The sequence below is a fragment of the Cuculus canorus genome, chromosome Z (assembly GCF_017976375.1).
Source record: "Cuculus canorus isolate bCucCan1 chromosome Z, bCucCan1.pri, whole genome shotgun sequence".
Lineage (NCBI taxonomy): Eukaryota > Metazoa > Chordata > Aves > Cuculiformes > Cuculidae > Cuculus > Cuculus canorus.
In genome coordinates, this window is record NC_071441.1 from 54,934,347 (window position 1) to 54,959,323 (window position 24,977).

The 24,977-nt window shown below is 40.4% G+C and overlaps 1 protein-coding gene across 3 annotated transcripts; it reads right to left on the bottom strand.

Moving 5' to 3' along the window:
* Positions 1-656: 656 nt before the first annotated feature.
* On the bottom strand, positions 657-23,077 carry LOC104057987 (V-type proton ATPase subunit S1-like protein). Of its 3 annotated transcripts, none has more exons than XM_054055267.1 (7): positions 17,720-18,882; positions 16,875-16,915; positions 15,998-16,059; positions 14,109-14,350; positions 9,062-9,112; positions 8,057-8,300; positions 658-6,857 (listed from the first exon to the last, which is right to left on the bottom strand). In XM_054055267.1, the coding sequence occupies exons 1-7, from the start codon at positions 17,755-17,757 to the stop codon at positions 6,555-6,557; spliced, it is 981 nt and encodes a 326-aa protein (XP_053911242.1). In that variant the 5' UTR covers positions 17,758-18,882; the 3' UTR covers positions 658-6,554. The 3 variants fall into 3 exon arrangements, with proteins under 3 accessions (XP_053911243.1, XP_053911242.1, XP_053911241.1); XM_054055266.1 differs by lacking the exon at positions 17,720-18,882 and adding an exon at positions 22,902-23,077 and having other exon boundaries at positions 659-6,857; XM_054055268.1 differs by lacking the exons at positions 16,875-16,915; positions 17,720-18,882 and adding an exon at positions 22,902-23,038 and having other exon boundaries at positions 657-6,857.
* Between the last annotated feature and the right edge of the window lie 1,900 nt (positions 23,078-24,977).

Genomic DNA, 24,977 nt, shown 5'->3' on the forward strand with positions numbered 1-24,977 from the left:
AGAAAGCTGCCTCTGCCTCATGTATCGTGGACTGAATGTCTCCAAACAGCCATTCTCCTGAAGATGTTTTTTATACAGAAGCATTTGCTGTGGTGCTACTCTTGCTAGGGTGGAGCTGTTCCCTTTTCACTGGGAGACTTTTTCTGTGCCATTTTCACAGGGAAAACCACCATTAGATGGAAGGAAATGATGAGAAATCTTGTTCAGGGCTTAAAATCCTGGTTTTGGGGGTTTGTGTTGGGGTTTTTTTTGTCAGAGAGACAGATAATAAATGCTTTGCACTGCAGACACGTAAGAATGGCAGAAAACCTGGCTTTGATTATGTGGTGGTACTGGCAGGTATGTGGAAAAATGTCCAGCCACCACCAATGGCCTCTTCAGACTGCCTCCAGAGATCTGCAGCCAAACCTGCTGCCTCTCTGGGCAGACAGCTTGGCTCCTGGACATCTGAGAAGTAATTCAGTAGCCTGAGAGGCAGCAAGGGACCAAACGAAATGTGTTGCCTTCTGTGGCCCTGATCAATCCACTTAACTGTCAAGCTAAAGGCAGTAGACTGCTCCTTCTGAAGAGAGGGAGGTGAAAGTCTGCAATAATCAAGTAGCTGGTGTTCATAAAATGCTCTGTACATAAACAAGTCCACTAGGATGCATTGGGGAAAAGAAGTCCTTTATTTGGAAAACTTACTTTAATAAAAGAACATCCAAGTGCTGGATACACAGGAGTTTGCCTTGAAGTAGAGGTCAGTCCCTAGAGGCAGCTTCATAGCCAATCGGCTCACTCATCAGAGATGGACCATGGAGCCAGAGGCAGCAGTGTCCCAGCGCAGTGCTTCACTGGGGATGTCATGGGTGGGAAGATGGCACTTGCCTACAATCGGGTTCTTGTTTTTTCTCCCAGCCTAGAGGAATAACAGGGCTTACAGCTCCAAGGGTGCTCTTTGAGTGCAAGCCAGAAAAATCTGTCTCTGCCTCATATAGCAGGATTTAATGAAATAAATGGAGTAAAGCACTTTGCTCTGATTATATGCACTGATAATTTAGTTCAGAAAATGGAACATCTAATCATGGTATTAAGGAAAAATGCTCTGGCGTATGTAAGAGGAGAGATTTATACAGAAGATAAATAAACAGGAAAAAAAGAGCTGTATGCAGAATCCAGTGTGAGTTTCCATTCTAAATCAAGAGTCTTTTATGTTCCCAAGCAGCACTACATACATTCTGAAAAATTATTTACAATAACTGATTTCAAATCCGTAGGTAGATAGAAAAGGGCCCACTGATGTACTGAAATTACAAAACTTGTGCTGAAAAAGCATTCAGAATTAGGTAGATGCAAAATGTTTAGGAAGGTTGTTCCAAAAACTTGCAGGAATTTAATCTCTTTATTAGGCATTAAAAAAAAGATGGACATTAACAAATTTATGCCACTGACTCAGAAGTTACAAATTACAATTTCTGACAAATTATAAGCTATCATCTTGAAGGAATAAAAGATTAAAAATATGTATGCAATGCTTAGCACTTTCTTCTGGTTTCTTCTCTCATGAATGGCTTGATGTTAACAGAGTGTTTCTCTGAGGTTAAGCCAGTATCTAAAACTCATAATATAATTCCTTAGCTTTTGTTGTAGGTTCCCATAGAGGCCTAAAACCAACTCTCATGAAAAACAGAGTTTTCCCGCACAGCCCAAACCTGCATTGATAGACATCTTTCTGGAAAAATTGATTACTGGCATAGCTATTCTTCTGTCTCTCTTCTGCTGCCTTCATGTTCAGAGGTATCTGCAAATACACCAAGCTTACCTGGGGAAATGCTACACACACAGCAGATTACATTTATTGGAATTTTTTGCATCACATACCGTTACTGTAAAGTTCAAGTCCTCTTAGGTGGGTTACTTTGTTCACTCTCCTTTAGGCAATGCAAATTTTTCCTTCATTAAATGTGTTAATATTATTTTTTAGTTCAAATTTACATTTTTTATTTAATTTTAATTTTTAATTTGCATTGAATTTAGAGCTACTCCACAATGAGGCTTTACCTGTACAGACAGATGGACAGAGAGCAGCACTGGCCGAGGGCAGTAACAGAGTCCTCTTGAGTGGTGTGCCTGCTGACTTGAAGATGGATCTCAAACTGGCTGTTCAGTGTGTTCACTTCTCCTGACTGTATTATGGCGAGCAAACCAAGGTTGCAAGACCACACAGCACATCATCCCAATCCACCTGGCTACATACAAGTCACAGTTCTTGATGTGCTCCTTCAGATGAGGCAAATTCTTAACTTTAATGAAAAGTTTCTTACAATTAATATGATTCATATTAAACAACTGGCTATTAATAGTGTGTGCGCATCTCTGAAGGTAGTTTTGGATATTTGTTCTGTAACAACAGCAAACAAATTAAGGCTAAGAACCTTTGAATTTGATTTAAGATGCCTCACACAGCTGTTAAATGCTTTGTCATATAGTTTACTGGAAATGGAGAAAACTTTAAGAACTATTCAAGTAATGGTAAAGAAGAGAGCCATTCTGAAAAATGCGAACATCAGAGTCATGACAGAAGTCACGGAGAGAACTGAAGACTGAATTGCTACTACCTGATTTACTAAGAAGATATAATGCAGATAAACACTAACAGTAACCTGAATGATAGCCCAAAGCCCTGGCGTTGCCCATTGGAAGACCTTCTCAGGGTGATGCTGAGTAAAGATTCTCCCATGGGAATCGTCCTTTCACCAATTCTGTCTTCTGCGCGTGTGAAAAAGAAGCAACAGCAGCTAAGGATATGGATACTCATAGTTGGATACAGCTTTTCAAGACTGAAGAGGCAATTTTTCTCTCTGTACTAGCCTAAAATTTTACCTAACACCCAGCCTTTCTGTGCTGGGGATAACTTCTGAAACTGAGGGTTGCATCCAGATTTTTGCAAGCCCTCAGTGTAAAATAAAACAAAAAACAAACAATGGCCAGAAACACCAGTCCTGCCACAGCAAGAGTCAATGTTTAAAGGAGGGAAGGGAAATGCCACCATTTTTAAACTCGTGGAATCAGAGAATGCAAGGTTGGAAGGAATGTCAGTGATCATCTGGCCCAAAATTTTAGGTGATATATTGTTTAAATGAGATGGCCCAGAACCCTGTCAAACTGAGCCTTATAAGTGTCCTTGAAAACTTGCAGGAAAGAAAGAAATCTTTTTTTTTCTGGCTGTCTGGAAATAGTGGACCCAAGGCTTTTCTCCCTGTCCTCACAGAGGCCTTGGCTTTGATTATTCCTTGTGCATTTATAACAAGTACTATGCCAACAGTCCACCATTTTAGTTCAAACAACTGAAATTAATATACTGAAATACTGGTAGTCTGCAAGTGTGAAATTGCCTAATATAGGAGTGAGGGGCAATTACATCAGCTTTTAACTACAGTATCTGAAATGTACAATAAACAAATTATTCATTTGTTCAATTCAGTGCTACCATAGCACAGACAGCACTGCAAAGTCCATGAAATTTATCCTGTTTCAGCTAAAGGAAATTAGACTCTTCCCTTTGACTTTGAGTGAGACTGGATGGGGTCCTGAATTTGAAACAGCCTATCAGTTTTGAAAAGATGCTATAAGACTTTTGTTGGAATGAAATTACACAAGCTGAAAAGGCTGCTGTGGTCTCACGTGGCAATGTGATTCTCTTATGCAGAATGTGGACCATATAAGAAGGGTTATCTTTTATTAATGAGTCTGTTGGTGCCACGTTTATTTTTGTAGCAAGCAATTAATTTAAGTTGAATTTTTTTTTGTTTCAAGACCAGAGCAATGGAAAGCATCTGTTGTTCCAGAGTCTGCATTTGATAAGGATTGTTTGCCTCACAGAAAACTCAGCCTACAGAAAACGCAAAAATCTACATTGTCTTTTTTAACCATGTGTGCTTGCTTTTACATGTGACACAAAGAGACAGAAGCTGTACAGATGATTTTTCCTTCTGGTGCTGTTTTTCACCAAAGCTACATTAACTCTTTACAAATACAAGGCTCGTAATTCCAGTTCTATGACTGAATGTTGTATTTCCTCTCTAACTCAAGTAGTGCATTTATCCTTTCTAACTCTCACTGGCACCTGTATAAATGTGATGACAATGAGCATACCTGGTGGAGTAGAATCATCTGCCTCTGCCAGGGAAGACTGCAACAGAGAAAGCCCCAGCACGGAGAAGATAAGCACTGCCTGTACTCCTCAACACAAAAGACTCTGGATGTAGTGCTAATTGTGTTATGGTTTAGAAAAAAAAATGAGAAAAGGAGAGGAATTTTCTTTTTCTTTGCTATTTTTTTTTTACCTGCACTCTCTTTGTTTTCTGAAGTTTGCCTTGTAAATAGTAGGTTTAAATTCACCTCTTTTGGTTCAAGTGTAATCCTGCTGAAAGGGCCCCATCCATCTCTTGAATTCTGCACCAAAACTTTTGTACTGACACATGCTGGAGACTTGCAGTGTTGAATCCATAAAGCCAGCAGATACCACTTCACCCTCAAACCAAGATAAGATAAGAGGAACCTATGTGGGTCAGAACATAGCTAGGGAAGGCTTTTTAGGAGGACAAAAGGAGCAAGAGACATGATTAGAAAGAAGCTCCCTTATTCCCAGTTTATCAGTCTCATGAGAACCTGTTACAGCAACAGTGCCAATACTGCCTGTTTAAAATATGCAAGAAACTGATAGGAATGGATTATACGCATAGCATCATTGGATGCTAACCAGCTCTGCAGGACGAATGAGCACGCTTTGCCTCAGAAAACATCAGGCTTAGAGAGCACTGTCATGCCCAAAGCTATCATGCACACACTGCTGTAGAGTGGGTATTTTACATCATTAAAGGTGGTAATTTTGGCAATCAGGCTACCACTGATTGGTGTCAGGTTTTTGTTGTCCGACAGACAAGCAGAACACAGGCACACTACTGCTCTGGAGACTCTGAGCAAGATCATCTATTTAGCTCAGGCATTCTAAACTGCTTCCAACATTGTCATCAACCTAAATCCATCATGCCTGTGTGTAAGAAGAGGGAACAAAGCTGGCCCGTGTCCTGCCACTCCATGCAGAATACTGTGATTTGTATTAGCACCTTCTCATTTACCCTCATTCAGGTTCCCATTCATGTTTATGCTTGCTTCCTTTGTAAAACAGATAACGCTTGGCAGTAACCGGCCACAGGCAGCCTCGCCATGTCTCCAGAAGCTTGTCTGTTATGTCTGGTTATGGATCAAAGATGCCTAGGGCTTTTCCCTCTGAAGTGCTTTCGTAAATCAACCAAGTGCTCCACAATCCATGTCCAGCCTGTGTGTCATCTCTGCTAATAAAGGAGATCCCTGGAAATCTCTCAAGGTGTTTAAATACCACTGCAACATAGTTTACAAGGACTAGAAACAACTAGTTAGATCTATTATCTAAAATAATAAAGGCATTTCTTTACTAAATCTGGGTTTGCAAAAGATTTTCTAAAATAGTGGGGTTTGTATTACTTGTGAACTTAAGCACTACAGTTAGTACATTACTGCCTTCTTCCTTGCTAGAAATCAGGGCCAAATTAGAGGCTTATTTGGAGTTCCCAGACTTTCACTCTAATAGAAGTAAGGATAAGTGGGACAACAGTATCTCAAATGCTCAGGAGGAAGAGTGAAAAATCATATCACAGCATCCTTTTCATTGCTGGGGAACTTCCACCACTTTGTTTATATACATTTTAAATTATAGCGCTGGCTACCTCCATTCACATAAAATTCCCAAGGGAGACTGATGGGATTTGATAGAAAAGAATTAACCTAGAATTACAAGGTATAATGCTCATAATCCGTCTTTTGGCGTGGAGTTGAGCCGGGAAGTTAAGGGTAAGCCTTTGACCAGATGTCTACAGTTCTCCCACTTATATTCTTATAGTAAGCCTCCAGCTTAGACAGAGAAAAGGATTGAGATGCTGCTGTACTGGAGCCATCACTACTTCATCAATGTAGCGGATAATACACAGCTTATTTGGCTCTGAAGACTCCAAAGGAAAAAAAATAGGCTATGAGGACAAAAAGCAGAGGCCATAATTTGGAAAATAAAAGGAAAACAGATACTGAGAAAGGAATGGATGCTATTTTGTCAAGACACAAAGCACGGTGAGTGAAGCAGGTACAAAACCAGGAAAAAAATCTTGCCTTGTGAAAAAAAAAAAGGAGAGATTTTATTTTGCAAGTTTTTATATCTTTATTTCATTCCAAAAGTTCTGTTACTGATTGTCTCTTCAGGACTTGTCAAGTTGGCTGAAAAGATATGCATTTGGTTTTGTATTACAGGAATAAACTCCCATCACATGACATCTCTTACTCACACGGAGTTGTTTTTTTTCTCTCATCTTGTTTCCCAAGGCATACTTGAGTTGATTATCAATATATAACAGACATTAACTGGCTAAACAGTCTGTTAAGTACTTTTCCTTTCATCTGTTTGTGAAAAATCTGCACAAACTACATACAACTGTGCCAGTAAATTAAAATACCACTAGTTTCACCAAGACAGATGCATACTGCTAAATATAGATTTTACAGAACTGTTGGTTTCTAAGTTCAAAGGACTCATTTGCATTGCTTCTCAGTGGCTCTTTCTCATCCCCTATGTCATTATCTTTCACTTGTGAAAAATAGGCAGGAGAAGCTTTGCATTCATAGTGCCTGTCAAGAGATTTCAGGTGGATCAACATATGAAGAGCGTAGGCAAGAACCAGGAGCAGAATCAGTGACATAACCAATCCCATAAGTATGGCTGGAGAGAAAAAGGATGCACAGTCTTTTGCATAGGCAAAATGTCCTTCTTGAACGTTAAAACCTTGAATCTACAAAGAGAATAAAAGGGCTTATATTAAATAAAGTTTTTGCTGTTCTGGTTACAAACAACTTCCTGAACTTGCTCCTGATGGCAGTAAGAATTTTTAATTTAATGTCTGCTTCTTGCAAAAATGTTCCTATCATAATGCCCAGTTTATCCAGGTCAGTCTTCTAGAAAGCATCATTATTCTAATCCCCTTCACTCTGCTGCCCAAGAATTTACAGCTATGTTTTAAACAAAATCTTCTATGATCAGTCTTGATAGCTCAGACATATTTAATTGTAAGCATAGTATCTATCAAGTTAACGGTTAAGAATTTCAGTTTCATTTGTTGAGAATCTCCAGAGCCTCCATTTCAAATTGCATAAACTTCAGCATGACAACAAGCAAATAGTCTCAGTTTCCTACCCTAATATTAGATTTTTCTCACCACCTCTAGGTGTGTGATATAAGGCAGCAAATCATCTAAAATACATGATGTTGCATTCAACTACGGCCAATAGCAGTAAGTTTTACTTGTGACTGTAGTTCTAACATGGTGTTTACCATACCAGATTTCAGGGAACTGACTCTGCCTCACTAGGTATGTCCACGGGCATTTATCACATGGTAGGAAAAGGGGGAACAACTTTACCCCAACCCCCTTTTTCAGCTCCTCATTGCCTATGACTTTGGGATCTAAAAGCAAGACATCCTAGTCCAGTCCTTCTAGGCTTCAAATGCAGAAAAATAAGCACTTTCAGAAGATGATTAATCTCATCCTAAAATAAGAACTTAAGATGAGTCAGAGGAATTATCTGCTGGCTTAAGAGGCAGACCGGGGTGACAATAATCAGGGCACGAGGTTAAAATTACCAGGCATCAAAAGTCAAGGGGGACAATTCCCATACTTGGTGACTGATGCTGTTACTGATGCTGATTTGAGAACCCTGCCCAGAGAGGTGGAACATTGAGAGTTAAATTTATGCCCCACACTAATGGGAAACCTAAGCGAGAGTCTACAGATAATCTACATAGCCTTTCATGTCCTTTGACAGGAAGAGAAGTATAACAATTTGTTTTCATCTCTGCTCAATTTCCATTTCAAGTTCAATGGAGATCCTGTAAACTATACATAGTAGGTCATTATAGCCTCTTGGCAGTGGAGTGCAAAATTTCCCATCAGCCTATGTACAGGATCCATTTGACTTAATTCCATTAAATTACCTGGAAATCAGTAAAAGTGACTTCCCAAAGCTTTGAAAGATCATTTGCAGAGCTGGGAATGAGGAGGGCATCATATCTCTGCAAGCTGCTCACATGTTCACAATGGTAGGAGTAACTTGCTGGTGCATGTATTCTGGTTGCGTTAAATGTTGCTTGTATGGAGTGGTTGTAAAGAAGTTGCAGGCTGTGTAAACTGAACCAGTTCTGAACAGACAGCTGGTAATAGCTGGTTGTCAGTAAGAATCTGAAAAATATTGTATGGGAAGAAGATGAGTAAGAAAAGAAGTATAACTAAAAGTCATAACTGTTACATTCACAGGCTGAACAATCTTAGAAGTCACACTGGTATTACTTGAGTTTTGCTCATTTATACCAGTGTGAGCACCAGCTCCTTCTTTTGAGTCTGGAAAGTGATGAGTTTCTTCACTCCTGCAGCTGAAGGAGTTTGCTGCTCTCCCACACAGGGAGGGGAAATGTCAGGCTTTATTCAAAAAAAGACTGAGAAAAGTCTTTATGCAACATTGGTATTGCATATCCATATACGGAAAACTATCAAGAAATGTTTCCTTTGCCAAGAAACAAACATAAAGTAGGTTACAGTCTGATGCCTCAACAGCCCATGCTATCAGTTCTTGCTGCAAAATTGCCAGGCAAAAAGGTAACTAACTAGTAAGGCTTAGCAAAAATCTCTGACATGGGGAAGTTCTATTCAAAAGAGATGACCCAAACTCTTCTTGTGAATAGCAAAGTTAACACAGAAGAAGAAGAAATTCCTTAACAAAACAAGGCAGGGGTTGTCTGTAAAATGACAGACATGTTAAATGCAGGTGTCTTGAATATATTATACAATCAGCAGTTTTACCACATTATTTTTGCTTACATCAATTTTCCCAAAACACATTGCATAAGCAACTGCATAATAATGGATATTAACTAGTAATATATTCTTTACCCCTTTTATCTTTTCTTTAAACATCTAATATTTTCCCTATCATATAAACTTACCTAATAACGAGTCCTTTTAGATTGCCAACATCCCCAAACTTCAGAGAAAGCCTAGATCAAAAAGCAAGCAATGTCAGGCTAAATAAAACTTCAGAAATCTTAAGAGAAAAAAGCAGCACAAAAGATTAAGCACAGTTACACATGGAGCCTTTTGCTCAGTATGCCTTTGAAGTCAATAGAAAAAAAAACCTGAAAGGATTAAATATTCCTCCAGTGAAATCCAGTAGTTCTGCTGTTAATTTGAATGAGTCCTGGACTATCCAAAAAGAAGAGAACTGTGTGCTCAACTTTCAATACACTTCAATCCCACTTCTTCAAACATAAATTCACAATTATGTTAATTTGTTCTGTGTTCTGGTTCTGAAGCTGTAATATCTTACCCCTTATCACTTCTGTATGTCATTAGAAAGTGTAAACAGCCACAATAGTTTCATCTTTTTAGATATTAAAGCATAACAAATACAGATGACATGTGAGTTCAAATTCCACATGTGCATCTTTAGAGCAATATATATATTCCAGCTGTGAGGCAGCTCTACAAAGCTTATCTGAGCTTTGAGCACAGACACCTGAAGTTTACTAAAGTGAAAGGCCCTAGCCAGTTAAAGTGTAAACCCATATATACTCTACCATCCTTCTACCACCTCCGGAATTAATGCATTGTAGCACTGCATGATTGAGTAGCATGCATTTTTTTGGCTTAACAATGATATTTTGCCTCCTAAAACTTGCATAATAGATCCCAGCGTTGACATAACATTTTCAGACTAAGTTAGAGATAATACATGGCGAAACCATGCAGCATCTGAAAGACTTCCAGACCTAAAGCTGTATAAAACAAATTTAAAAAAAACCAGCTAACTCTAGGACTTCATACAAGATCTAGACAATTTCTTGTGCCTTGACTAACACTGGTCCAATAAGCTAGGACACTGAACCTAGGCTACCCCTTGCTTTATTAAAAAGGGAAATCATAGACAGTGGAGGATTAGACACAGGCAAACACAGCATTCAACTCAGTGGCCCAATCTAGAAGTTGATGCATAAGAAAACCCTGAAGGCTGGATTATTACATTCATCTAGAAAACAGACATGTTTAGTGCCATATTTTTTTTCATGGCTCCAGCTACTTTGCATTGATTAGGCAGTATAACTAGCTTGAAAGCTGTCTCAAAGCCACAACAGAATATTGTCTTAACAAAGAAGGGTGGGGAAAGGAAGTTTAAGGGACTTTTCTGGGGTGACAAAAACTGGCCAATGCATTGTTGAGCACTCAGCCACCAAATGGCATAATTTAAGGCAGTCCTTAAGCCTGAGATTACAGTGCAGTATTCAAGGCAGTTTTTCCCTTTCTTCTCTGTTGCAGTCAAACACAGGTTGAGGGAATATCTAACCCAAGAGTTGTATTTAGCAATTACATACAGTCTAATCCTGACTCATGAGCCCAGATTATCCATTTTTCTATGCATAGAGCATGACTTCTTCATTGAAGGACCTCAATCAGTACTTAGATGCTATCAGTGGCTATGAATGAACAGATACTTGAAACATATAGATTCTGATGACTTGACAGCTGAACCTATCAGGGATGCAACAGATCTGTTCATGCAATCTGCCAAATGTCCTGACAAATCCCTCCTAGCAAGAGCTCAGAATAGGCCAGGCCATTCAAAATGCAGGAATCAGTAGGACTAGTATTTCTCAATGCATTCCAAATAAGCAAAGCACAGAATGTTCAAGAAAACATAATTACTGGGAAGCAGTAGCATTTTCCCCATTCTCTCTCTCCACAGAACAGAGAAAAAAAAGGCATAGTAGTCACAGTACATCTCTTGACATCAGCAAAAAATGCCAGTCTCAGCTTCAAACTAAGCATCAAGGTCCTGCCTGCCTTTAGCAGCTGTGTGTCTAGTTTGAAGCTAGTCACAGAAAGTGAGGGAAGAAACACAAAGGTCAGAAGACATGGCAGATAAGACCGCATTGGACCCACAGACTTTGAGGTCAAACTTCAGGCACAGTGAAACACTAATAAAAAGGCATGTCAAGGATATGCTGTGGAGTAGTTCTGCTTCCTGACTCTTCCTGCAGCTTTCTTAATAATGTGTTCTACAAATTCTCAGGTATCTTCCAACACAATGCATCAAGCCAATTATTCAGCCCTATGGTGGGCTGATCTCAGCCAGCAGACCCATGCAGCCACTCACTTATTCTGCCCATCCCACTCCACAGCAGGGTAGGGGAGAGGGTAGGAAGAGCAAAAGAGAGAGAACTCATGGGTCAAGATAGCATTTAATAAACAAAGGAAAGAGGTGGGAAAAAAAAAGCTGAGGTCTTGCAAGGGCACTCACTATTTCCCACAAGCAGAACAATGCTCAGCAAACCTCTGACCAATGGCCATCCTGGAATATACAACCCCTACCCACTTCCTCTTCTTCAAACCCAGTTTTTATTGCTGAGCTTGATGTTATATGACAGAGAATATAACTTAGGCCAGCTCAGGTCAGCTGTGCAGACACTGTCCCCCACCAGCCCCTTGCTAACCTCAAGTTACTCACTGTGGGGGCAGTATGACAATGAAAGCCTGGATGCTGTGCAAGTACTGCTCATTAACAGACAAGACAATGGTGTGTTACCAACACTCTTTTAGCTACAAATCCAAGACATAAGAGAACTGGCTCCCTCCCAGCCAGAGACAGGACAAGTCCTAATTTCTTGGAATTCAGTATTTACAGAATGAATCATGGCTACTGTAACAGACAGAGGTACCTGTGACAGACAGGCAGACAGAGTAGCCTGCTCAAACCTAACAGCTTCCAAACAGCAGCTCCAGTAGGAGTTTGCAGTCCACCACCGTACTGCTTTTCTGATTTTTCAAGCCTTGTGAACAACTATAAAAATATGCTTTATGTTTTGAAATCCTTACTTTCATGCAAGTGTATTTTCTACTAGAATTATTAGGTTGGAAAAGACCTTTGAGATCATCAACTCCACCTGTACCTGTCCACTACTAAATCATATTCCTGAGCACTTCATCTACCAACCCTTTAAATACCTCCAGGGATGGTGACTCAACCACCTCCCTGGGCAGCCTCTGTCAGTGCTTGATAACCCTTTCTGTGAAGAAATTTTTCCTAATGTCCAAACTAAACTACCCCTGACGCAGCTTAAGGCCATTCCCTCTTGTCCTATCACCTATCACTTGGGAGAAGAGACCAACACCCACCTCTCTACAATCTCCTCTCAGGTAGTTGTAAAAACCAATAAGGTCTCCCTTCAGCCTCCTTTTCTCCAGGCTGAACAACCCCAGTTCCCTCAACTGCTCCTTGTAAGACTTGTTCTCCATCTCCTTTCACCAGCTTCACTGCTCTTCTCTTGACATGCTCCAGGACCTCAATGTCTTTCTTGTAGGGAATGGTCCTGAACACAGGATTCGAGATGCAGTCTCACTAGTGCCGAGTCCAGGGGCACAATCCCTTTCCCGGCCCTGCTGGCCACACTGTTTCTGATACAGGTCAAGATGCTATCGGCATTCTTGGCTACCTGGGCCACTGCTGGCTCATGTTCAGTTGTCTGTCAACCAACACCCCCAGGTCCTTTTCCTCCAGGCAGCTTTTCAGCCACTCTTCCCCTAGTCTGTAGCTGCACATGGTTGTTGTGCCCCAAGTGCAGGACTTTGCACTTGACCTTGTTAAACCTCTGCCCATTGGCATCAGCCCATTGATCCAGCCTGTTTAGATCCCTCTGTAGAGCCAAAGGTTATAATCATCACTAATAAGGCTATTTCTGAATTGCAGGACAGAGGAGAAAAATGAATGTTTGCTATTTTTTTTTTTACAATACTACTCCACTCTCTACCTCTGCCTCTCTAAACATGGTGCTGTATTAGTTGAGACACTGATGATGTAAAATTCAGACTCCCTTGTTAAATACAATATCACAGACAGAAAAATCAATTTCTTTTTCAACTACGCTTTCAGATTTCTTGTAAGTTCACTAAAATTTCTGTGCATCTTGCATTACCTTTCCCAGATGTATAAAGAGAAAGATGTAACACCTACTTTCTGTGGAAATCTCTTTAGACATACAGGTGAAATGCTGTATAGAGGCTAAATGAAACTGCTGTTTTCAGACATGTTATTTTTATTATTGTGTGTCATTACAGATTTAAACACAATTTATGGGGTAGACTCAATGTTCTTGTTCAGTGCATGCCCAGTCAGGCATCCATCTCCTAATTTTTAGAGTCTTGCCTACCAGAGCAGAATGAATGTTGTAGTATTAGATATGAAGCCAGCCAGCATACAACATGGAGGGAAAGAAGTGGTCAGGCATGTGATAAAGGAAAAAAAAAAAAACCTACTTGCCTTTCTAGAATAGCCACAAGACTAGAGGATTTTTGTTTCAATTATGTTAACACATAGCTCTCACCTGGGTTTAGCAGAAGCAAAGTTGCTAAACACTGTTCATGCTGAAAGAAATGACAGACTGGGATACAGAGTCTGGGTTTTCAGAGGATCTTCAAGGTCACATGCAATTCTGTAATGAATTTACTCTTTGGCATCGGCAATTCACATACAAAATGCTGGGACCTGGGGCTAACTAATTCTGCTCCTAAACACACATCTGCATCTTGTACCAATGGCTTACATTATCATCAGTACCCATCCTGTGAAGGGATAAGCAGTCATGCACAGCCAACCCGTAAGCCCCTACATTCATCACAGGATCCGCTATTCACTTTCCCAAGCAGCTATGTAAAACAGCTGAAGTCTAAAGAGATCAACAGCTTCAGCTTCATAGGCAGTAAGAGCAAAACTGGCTGGACAAAAGGATTGACTACAGCTCTGCAAAACAACGTACATCTATGCACACCATGAAAGCCTGGTCTGAAAGTATGTATCGCATGCTGCTGTGCTGCCTCCAATGTCCAGACATGATAGGAAGGCACCTGGTCCTGGGGCTCTACACCACTATTTTTCTTCAACATCTATTTACTAGACACGTTATCTAGTAATAGTTCTATTGGCAGAGTAGAATGCCACCTTACATTGCATTGTCTTCACTGCAATTTGAATCTCCAACATCCACTGTTGCATGGACACCGAATGTTTTCTCCGTTAAATCCAGCTGCATGTGATTTTCAAACTTAATCATGATCCTCTTGGCCCAGAAGAGAATGCAGGGGATGCCATTAACTGTAACGTTGAGAGGGCTGTAGTGGCTGTAGGTGAACGGTCTCCAGGATGTTCTTTCCCACGGTGCTTTCCTGCTCAAGTTGTAGTTGACAACCTGATTGCCAACATAAAAGGTCAGTGACAGAAGATGTGTATTTTAGGAGTCACTTTCCATGCTACCAGAATAAATCAGGCCAGCACTTGGACAGCATCTGTGGAGCCAGTTCTCAGCTGCAGCAGTACTGAACTGAGGAAGCAGAGAAATCTCTTGCTAACGCCTTCCCACCAGGAGAATGGGTCCATACAGACCTCTAGCTCCAGCACAACTGGCCAGAGAGACAGTTTAATTTGTATTTATTCTACTAGGTAGAATCACATTCTTAGCATGCTGCCATCTCACCCCAGCACACTGTAGAGCTGCCCAACATAAAAAGTTGAAACAAACCTAGAATCACGTGGTAATCACCCCAGCAGAAAACTTTCTAGGACACCTGTAAGAATTACTACGATATACTGAAGAGGACTCGGCTTGGGCTAAGGACACAGCCTACTATGCTGAAAGCACACTAGGCAGGTGAAAGAAACATCCAAGTCTACATCTATCCATGGACAGGTTGGTGCCCAATTGCTCTAAAAATGGGAAAATGCCTGCTGCAGAACAAGATGGCGCAAGTACAGGTCCCTGTCATTACAAAAATCAGTTATCCACAAGATTAAAACCTGCAGACTGCAGCTTCTATGTCACTTGTAAACATGAGAAAAATGCTACCCCTTCTAAGCCAAATTTCATAGCAAAAGGAGGACAATTTGGCTGTCAGGCAATAACTTGAGACAGTGAGTTAGGGCTCAGAAAGGACTTAAAAATTGAGTTGTCATTGCCATATTTCAAACTAAAATTTCCAGATACCAGCTCTTTACCATCTACACATATATCCTATCTGAATACGATAACATATATAAAAAATGCATGGCAGTTTTGCATATCATATGATCAAGAAAGTTCAAACCATGTACAAACAAAAGAAGTATTCTGAGTCCCAGTCATAATTTGCATCTTACCAGGCTCCAGAAGAGTTAAGCCCCAAAGCTTTGTCTCAGCTTAAAGAGAGATTTTTTTTTTCTCTTTTCCTGCTGTTCAGATTAGTGAATCATGTCTCCCAGCTCGGACCCTGAAAGACCCCTTTTGATACTTGACTTTACATATGGCACAAGACTGCTTTTAGAATTAAAATTAGTAAGTACTCTCAGTGACAAGCTGAAAGCAAGATCACCATAAAACGTGATTCAACAGCCAGCAAGAAACATTGACTATGACACTCATTTGTGTAAATGATAAGTCTGCCTCCTCAGATGTGCAGGTGACAGAGACTTAATCAACAGTTTATATTAGACTGCATTACTTGCAGTTTTTTTTGTAAAGAAGCCTTTTTTAGTACCAAGCTATATAAGCAAAGTACTGCCTGAGGCAATCAAATGGCATTGTACAGAATATGGATGATAGAATTTGGTTCTTTCAATAAGACCCCGTGCCCAAACCCACTGCCAGTCAGCACCAGCAACAGCAACTGAAGTCTGACCTCACTTCTCAGAAAAGCAGAAAGTATCTTGTACAGCAGGCAGTTAATCAGTACCACATCACAATGATTGAGATGGTTTTGTTGGCTCTTTCGTATAAGCAACGTATTACTCAATTCAATAATCCAAATAAAAAGGTATAAACATGCTATAAAAAATTTTACAGATACAGTCCTTCAAACATTACCTGTGTAATGGCTGCTTGATTTACAATAAATTTGGGCTTCACACCACCATCAAAACGTCGACCTGCAGAAGAAAGTGCGTTATAAGCCTACAAAGAAAACATCCAATCATTTATAAAAGCATAATCTCACACATCGTTATGTAAACAATAATCACCTCTGCACTAAACGTGCATTTCAGAATACCTGATTTTGTTTCAAAAAATATTTGGCTTGGTGCAAATATCGCCTTCGATGCATACATCTTCTAGTTTTCTTTACCTTACTCATACAACAAGGTTCCTCTTTGAACTTCTTGTCACCTCTACCGGGAAGAACTCGAGAGCCCAAAAATGACAGGATTCAGCCTGTACATCTATTTATTCATCTCAAACATACTTAGCAAAAGCTTCTTCTTTCTTCATACAGCAAACTCTATTGTCAAAGGGTGCATGTTGAATTGCATGGCAAAAGAGCATAACTATGGATGAGAATTTCTTTCCCTGCACTGGCCAGAGACAGGAAGCTCTGACAAATAACCTGATGGCTCGACTGCTTGCCAGGAGAGTAAGTTTCACAGATGATAGATCATTTCATGGACCCTCTCACAGCTCCATCTTCAAACATTTCATTCTCTTTTAATTTGGTTTTTTTTTAAAAAAAAAAGTGAATACTTCTTTCTTCCACAAGCTCATTGTCTTCACAAGCTCACAGTCAGTCAGTAAATCATTATTTTAACCAGGCAAATCCTTCAAAGGGTATTTTTTAAGAAGGGATATGCTTTAACAAAACATGACAGAAGAGTCACTAATGCCAATAGAAGCAGCAGCTGCTAATGAAGATCTTTCATAGCCACACTAAGAGAACCAGTATCCAGGCACTCAGCCCACTCAGCCTTACCATTTCTTTGCAGAGAATCTTGATCTGAAAAGACAGGTGAACTAGAAAAGAGGAGAAAAATATTTACTGTACAATATCTGGATTTAAAGTCTCAATCAAGTTTACTGGGGACAGCTTGTGGTCCTGCTTCATTTAATAAAACATTCAAAACAAACTCAGATCCTTGGCTGGTTAATATTGCAGAAAGAGGTGAAATTAAGAACAATGCCAGTGTACCTAGGCTAAAAATGCCTCACTTTCAGATGTCCCTCAGATGGATCAGCCCCACCAGGCATTCTCCTGTCCTTATCACATCAACTAAAAGCTTCATTACCGCTCTTGTCGCTTTCCATGGGATATCAGTTCAGGGTAGAGACTGAACCAGTTTCAGTGCACAAGCACGGGAACACAAGGACAGCGCTGCACCATCCTCAGCCCCAGTGAGGATCAGAAGCAACATGCTGAATTCCTCCAGGACAGAGCAAATGCACTGAGCTACTATGCTTTAAGCCCAGCTGTGCAGTCATATAAAGACATCCTGAATGGTTCCAAGCAATCCCAAATCCCGTGAAAGTCAGCTGCAAAGTAGGAAGCAAGTAAAGCACATCTCAAACGACAACTACCAGCCCTGCAAAGTTTTCAGCCTTTGACTTTTTTCTTTTTTATAATTTCAGTCTTCAGCTGACTAAGTATGATCTGCATTCCTGAACCAAAAAATAAAAGCCAGTAGATCCATATACATCACCAGAAGACCTATAAGATCAAGCAAAGCCCAAGAATCAGCTCTCCGCTAGGAAGACACTCCATTCCTTGAGTCACAGGAGCATTTTCCTGTCCCCTTCACACCACAGCAGCTTCCTTGGTACCTTAAGTGCCTTGCAGTGGCTTGATCCTGATGACACATGTCAGCTTCTCAAGCGTGCTAGCATTCCCCAGCCGATGAACACACTGACCCTCACAGCTGAGTATCATCCCACAGGGACTCTGTACCCTGCCCTACTTCTGCCTGCGCAGTGCTTTCCCAGCCACACGTGATGGTCAGAACAGACAGGCCTCACAGTCACTTCACATGGCAATGCACTTACAATTTCTTTTCTTGACTCGTTTCTTACCGCCTTCCAGTTCACCATAAAAACAAAATACTTGAAAAGATATACACTAAGACCAGCATTTAAGGACTAGGAATAAAAACAGTTTTCAGTATTAATGTGTAAATTATACCATGAGGTATTTGAATTGCAGAGTCAAGTCTTGGCCTCTCTGGGGAGGTCCTGAACAGCTGGGTGAACCCACTTCCTGATGGATACTCTGACTATGGAAATCCATGTTACCTACCAGCATGTGCTGCAGGACTGATTCCAAACTAATTTCCACTGTGGCGTCCTTAATGGCAGATAAGTATGAGCCTGAACAACATGAACACCACCAATGGAGAAACGTGAGATGGCTTAGAGCATGCCCTCCTTGCTGCCTAACAGTCAGGGAGCTTGATCACACTGAATCTGGCTTGCCTGAAACCCTCAGCAATGTTACCAGCTTCTACAAAGTCCAGATCTCACATGCAATATCTTGCTTACACTCAAAAGAGATCAGCGGGCTCTTTCTTCTGATTAGCATCTCTCCAGCAAAAACATCCTTTTGCAGGTGTACTCTTTGCTGCTACAAAAAGATTAGTTGCGTCCTCTCACAAACTCCTCAGACCCAGGCAGCAAAACAGGCAAAATTGAAGCAAAGTCTGTATTCCAGCTTCTCACTTTGCTGCCAATCACCAGGTCTGATGAGCAGCTTTGCTCATCAGCAGGCTGCCCAGTCCCTTCATCAACAACGTCAACAAAGCATAAGATGGTCTCCAGAGAAAACATCACATAGCACAAAAAGAGCACCAGGCTCTGCAGCACCACAGGAATGACTGGCATCTGAGCTGAAAGAACCTAAAAAAAAATCTTTTGGAAAAAAGTTCCATGTCAAGAACACTGTTTAAAATCAATCTGGCAGTTTATATTAAATACAGTGAGACCAACTTCCTCCTCAAGTCAAACTTTCTCCTCAAGTCATACCTGTTAAATCCCAGTGACTTCAAGGAGAATGTGCACTTTCAGACTAGGTCCAGCTTTCGTCTACTGCACTTTGGGTGCCAGGGTTAGTCCTAGGCTGAGGTGTCCAAGCTGTCAACAATGAGCAGCCTTCAGAGACTGGTACAAATAATCCTCATTTTAACGAATAGGTAACAAAAGACATGGCTAGAATGGACCAGATCTTATTCTCTTTCTCAGACAAAACTCTCTCTTAGGCTGTTTAATGATTTGGAACACGGGGTTTGTGATTTGATGCAGTTTATTTTCTTTTCTAGTCTTCCTTCATGACTGATTGTGTCTTCAGGCTGGAAAAGGCAAAATTTGGGGCATTTTTTTCATGATAATACCTACAAAGCTGAGGCACACCAAAAGTAACTAATGTAAATTATTTATAATAACTTTAAACATTTAGTTGTTCTTATATATATTTAGTTATGCTTAGCTGTACTTCTAGCTTCTCCCTAGATACATAGTTAAAAGCTCACAGCCCATTATTCCAGTCTGGAAATCACTATGCTGTAGAATGCAGACTAAAACATTGAGATGAGAGGAAACTAGTGTAAAATTGCATCATTCACTTTATTCCCTCACTTGACTTGAAAGGTCATTATGATGCTCTAGGAAGAGGAAGGGTTAGTTGTGTTTTCATTTAAAAAAATAAAAATGCTTCAATTAAAAACAACAAATCATTATTTGGCTTCCCATCTGGGATAAGGATAATACCTTGGTCATGCCAATGAAATAACCTTCAGGAATGCTAATTGATAGGCAACATCAAGCCTATCAAGGGCTTACAACTAATATATGAGCCATACTCATTGCAAACATCCCTGTGGGATTACATCCTGAGCTGAACAGTTATGACCAGCCTCCACACAGCTCTCAGGTGCAGGTTGGGAGCTCACGACGATGCACTTCGACTCCTTGACATCACATGTAAAACCACAGCAGTGCCCAGTGACACTGCTACGGAAGAAATGCCAGGTTTCTGCTCTCAGCATGAAGATGCTCAAGCACAGATGAATGTGCACAGCTAATTAAACATTCATGCTTTCATGGGGAATGCAATCAAGAGAATGACCTGGGAACCACTGCTAAGTACCACAATAAGACAAACAGGATCAGCCACACAGCAAGCACACTTGGGAGCCAGAGCACACTTCGGAGCACGCAAAAGAACTAACCCCTCCTTGATAATCCTGTTTGTTATTCTGTTTATTAGCAATACCAGCTAACTCCTTGCCTCCCACACAACACATTCAGCCCCAACAGAGAAAGAAGAGGGAAAGTCATCATGGCAAGGTTTGAAATCATTGTTCTGTCTTACTATAGCAAGATCAATAGGGCACAGTGTATCTGTGGCACACGGAAAGGACTGCCTCCCGGCTTCTGAGCAAGCACAAGCTGATGCTGATGTTATCAGTCCTGCCTCATTCATAACGCTGAGGTGTCACAGAATTGTATGATCTCTGACAGGAACCGGTGGCCTTCAGTAGCCATCCCGCTGTCAAATCAGCAGCCTTTCCAAGCAAAAGGCAAGCTGGAGAATCTACAGGCAATCTCTGGCAGCCAAGCCCTTTTGTCCTCAGCTGAAGCATGTTTCATAGAACAAAAACATTGTTATATGAAAGAAAAAATGGAAAATAACAATTATTTTAAAATATGTATTCCCTCTTGTATATAAAAAATGTTAATTACAAGTATAAGAGACAAGAAAGTACCTAGCACTAGAGCATTTTTCTCCATTGCCTGCAAAACTATCAGGAAACCACAGCTAGGACTGCAAACCACTGACAGGAAATAATTTTTAGCACTCTAAAATTTAGAGCCTAGATTTTTAAATTAGCCATTTTTTTCAGCCACTCTACCCCAAGAGACTTCAAATTCAGTTGTACACATAGTATATGTTTTGAGGACTAACATTTTTCCTTACCAATTAGTAAATAGTTAGCCCAGATACACAGACATGCATGTTATATGTTGAATTTATCACACCAAGTATGTCGAGAACCCACATGAAATTGGATTAGCCCTAATACAAAGCCCTGGGATGACTAATCACTATGCAAAACCCAATTAAATAAGATTATAAGTATAAAGAAGTGTAAATTCCCTCTTATCAGATGACATGATCCATCTCCATAAGGCAACGAAGTCTGGCTTGTTTGTCTGAAAAAGTTCATATAGACTCCAGCCCTCGGAGACTTTCACTTGAGTATTTTGTCCACTCAAACAACCTGCGTATATAAGTTTGGCACCCAGCACTGAGGGATTGTACAGACCACAGACAGTTTTCAGACCACCAGGTTAAAAGAATTCATACAGTGTTTTTTACTCTTCATATTGCTGCTCTGACAAACTCCATTGAATGCCAAAATGTACTCTACTGCAGTATTTTGATTACTTCAGAATTATCATTATAATACTAATATTGCCCAGCTGCAGACTACCTCACTGGATGCCGAACTAGGTTCAATTAACTTATGAAGCATTTATTTGAAAAATAACATGTGAACCTTCAAACACAGTAAAAACAAAGTTACAATGAAAGATGATGAAAGCTTGCCGAGTGCCTGGTAGCAATGAGATGGTTGTAGTCCTAGGGACACTGGTTATTAGTAATGTCAATGAAGTTATTAAGATTATAAATGTGTAAGCCTGGGAGCCCAGACTTAGGGCAAAGGCTATTAAATTTTAAATCTATCCACTTAAGTTCTGTCATTAAGAAATACCTACAAACTACATGATTCTTATCGTTTTTAAATTTTGAGTATTCTGTGTCATATTTTCACAGCCTTATGTGTGATTTGACACAGGGGGCCAAATTCACATAATTATTTTACAACGTACTCAGTACTGGGGTTTGATGTATACTTTAACAGATCAGAATGACAAGATACTCAGGCTTTCATTTTTAATATAAAAAAAGAAATTGAACTCATAGAACTTCCAGCAGATCAACACTGTGCAGGCGTGATCCCACCTCCACTAAGTGCAAAGGCAAAATTCCCACCCAATTTACTGTCATCAAGGCGGCAATTTCTCAATATTTATGGGAATAAATTTTGATCTGATTGCAGAAAAGTGCAACTGTACTAAGAAGACATTAACATCTGAAAACTGGCAGAGGAGAACAGCAAGTAAGCTATTTAAGTGAAAACATATTATAGTATTTGTCGGTAACTGACTACCAGATCTCTTAATACAAACTTAAGCAAATCACCACATGTCCTTGTTGCCTTAAATGCACATATTTTACTGCCAGCTGTCATCTTCATCAGCATATTTCATCTGTGTGTTATTAGTGACTTTGGGGTATGATTCAATACATACATTTTAGGCTGTTTTACTTTTGCAATGCTTGGCTCTAGAAAGTCCACTCTTTTTCCTGCTATGATTTGTGCTTCCTATTTATATTTCATTAGAGAATGAAACAGCACTATAAGCAATGATAAATCAAATTTGTACTAATTCCATAAGTTTAATACCTCTTTGCAATATTGGATTAATTCCATGAATATTCATTCTACACAAGTAGAGTATTTTAGCACCTAAGTTTCTTTGAGTAGTTCTCACACTCTTGCTGCTGTTCTATTTATAACTTCACTTTTACACATGACCAGGGAGTCAGTGTAAGAGTCATTAAAATGCAATGAAATTTAAGACAGATGCCCAGAAAACACAAAGTTTAAAACCATTTCTAGTATTGTTTATAAAATTGTTTTAAAGTTACATTTTTTAATTCACCGTATGAAAATAATTTATTTCTGTATCAGCAGTGATTAATTTCAGTGACACAGAGAGTATTTGCTAATTAGATGCTTTCAAATCCAAAGAGAAAATTAAAACAATGTCCTGACATTCTAAACTGCGATTGAATCCACATCCACAGAGCACAGATGACAAAATTACAGCATTTAAAACATGCAGTCAACTCCACCAACAGTTTGTTGATGCACATTCAGTTACTGACCTGCCATCCACTGCTGTAATCATTTGCTCTACAGACCCTGCGAACTCCACGTACAAAAAAAGCAGTAGGAAGCTAACAGCAGCATTTCCTTCCATTGAGAAGAGATCCAGTCCCTCCACACCCAGCACACCTGCTTCTCTGGTCCAGCAGGCAGCCGAGCGCCCGCGCTCTGCCTGGCAGCGTGACGACCAGCACATCCAGCCAATTGCAGGCAGGATTCACCACGCCATCACCGGTACCCACGGGAGAAATTCATCCTGCACGCAGATTTATTCTGACAGCTGACACCTACTGCTGGCACGTTCCAGCTTCCTTGTGAATTAAAGATTACACATTCTAGGGAAATTAAATTGCACAAGAATGTGAGCTGATTGCTAAGAAAAGAAAAAATAAACCCAGATGGTCTCTCCAGGCTCTAATATTACTCCAAAGAGCATTTCTTATCTGTACTCAACCTTAACCTTGAAGAAAGGTGAAGGTGCTGTTTCCAGACAGCTCCGAAATTTCTTCTTCTATATGATAACAAGAGAAAGAATTATGTGTATTTTGAAGTCTTATAATACCTTCAGAGTAATAGTATTATCCTCATTCTACAGACACGAAAGCAGACATAGCAAGCTCAGAAGTCAACTATTTGGAATCGGTTTTGATTCTTCAGCACTAATTCAGTTTGTGTGTGCTCAGCCTTCTGGCTCAACCATTTTTATACTTAGAGATATGTCTGAGCAGACCACAGCTGCTAAATGCTTATACAATTACAATGCCTCTGTTTCTGGGCAATCAGACTGAGACACTAAGATGCACACACACTGCTGTGAATACAGCAGGTTGGTTCTGGGACAGGTCATTCTGAAACAATATATGGGTTTCAGGCACCAGTACCTCTTGTCCAGATCCTCTGCTCTCGTCAGCCTTCTCAAAATATACATCAGCTGTGCTCATGATGGCAAAGGAGAGGGCAAGGTACACAAGCCATCTCCTCAAACCCTACAACCCACATGCGGTCACCACAGAGTGCTCCCTAACTGCAGCTTGCATTCCAAGCATCTACACAGAAGCTGAAAGCTGAAATCAGGATACTTACTGGTGGTACAGGGACAACAACAGTGCTCTGCAGCATGCTAGTGTGCAGTACGGCCACCTTCATGAACACAGCCTCCAGACCTGCGTCTGGAGGGAACTCTGGGGCCCAAGCAGAAATGGTTTTTTAGTACTCACCTTCAGCATAGGCAGCTCACTCTCAAAAGGAAGTTTGGACCAGGGCTTGATTGACATTTCCTCACACTGCACGCTTTGCCACTCACGTATCAGATGGGACATAGTCACAGCCTGCTTCTATGCACCAATCCATGTACACACATTCCCCACAAACACCTACTGCTTTCTTGCTTGGCAACTAACGTCAGCTACCTGCTGATGTGATCACACAGTAAGCCCTACTCCACTGATTTAGAGCTCCTGTCTGTTAAATTCCAAATATAAGATAAAGATAGGGGCTTTATCATCGTAACTATTAAAAAGGATTTACCATCTTGATTCATTTCTCCTTCAGTGATACAGAGAGTATTTGCTAATCTTAAAAAAAAACTCTCAGTAGCTTATCCTTACTAGTACTGCTTCTATCCAATTTAAGGAGAAATCCAGATACTTATGTGAGAATCCCAGCTTGGAAAATGAGATGAGGGACCATAGTGATAAGCAAGTACCAGCTGAAAATAATCACTAAATTTTCTATGAAGCACCAGGAATGTATGATGCTAAACTTAGAGTAATTACATCAGTAGAGAGACATGGCTCAGCTGAAAATCTCAAGCAATGCTGGGAAGAGGCAGACGTGTCATACACCCTTCTAAAAACTGTGAATCCACTAACATCACTGACCTGCTAAACATTTCACTACACCTGACCCATAGTCCCTCCTAAACAGCTTGCGGGGGGAGGGGGGAAAGCACAGACAGGCTTTCTGATAGCACCTAGAGATTTCATTCAGGTGCTGCTGCTTTCTGAGTGTTCATCATAAGCACTGGAGCAAAAGCTGAGAACAAAAATGCTGACACACAAACCAGCATGGCACCG

What these genes read in the sequence shown, in the direction of transcription:
- LOC104057987 (XM_054055266.1), bottom strand. Translation starts at nt 22,996, where the DNA reads ATGGAAGGAAATGCTGCTGTTAGCTTCCTACTGCTTTTTTTGTACGTG. An exon ending in ATTACAGCAGTGGATGGCAG is followed by an intron (nt 16,916 to 22,901) that starts GTCAGTAACTGA and finishes CCTCTTTTCTAG; the next exon opens with TTCACCTGTCTTTTCAGATC. An exon ending in TGCAGTGAAGACAATGCAAT is followed by an intron (nt 9,113 to 14,108) that starts GTAAGGTGGCAT and finishes TTTTTGATCTAG; the next exon opens with GCTTTCTCTGAAGTTTGGGG.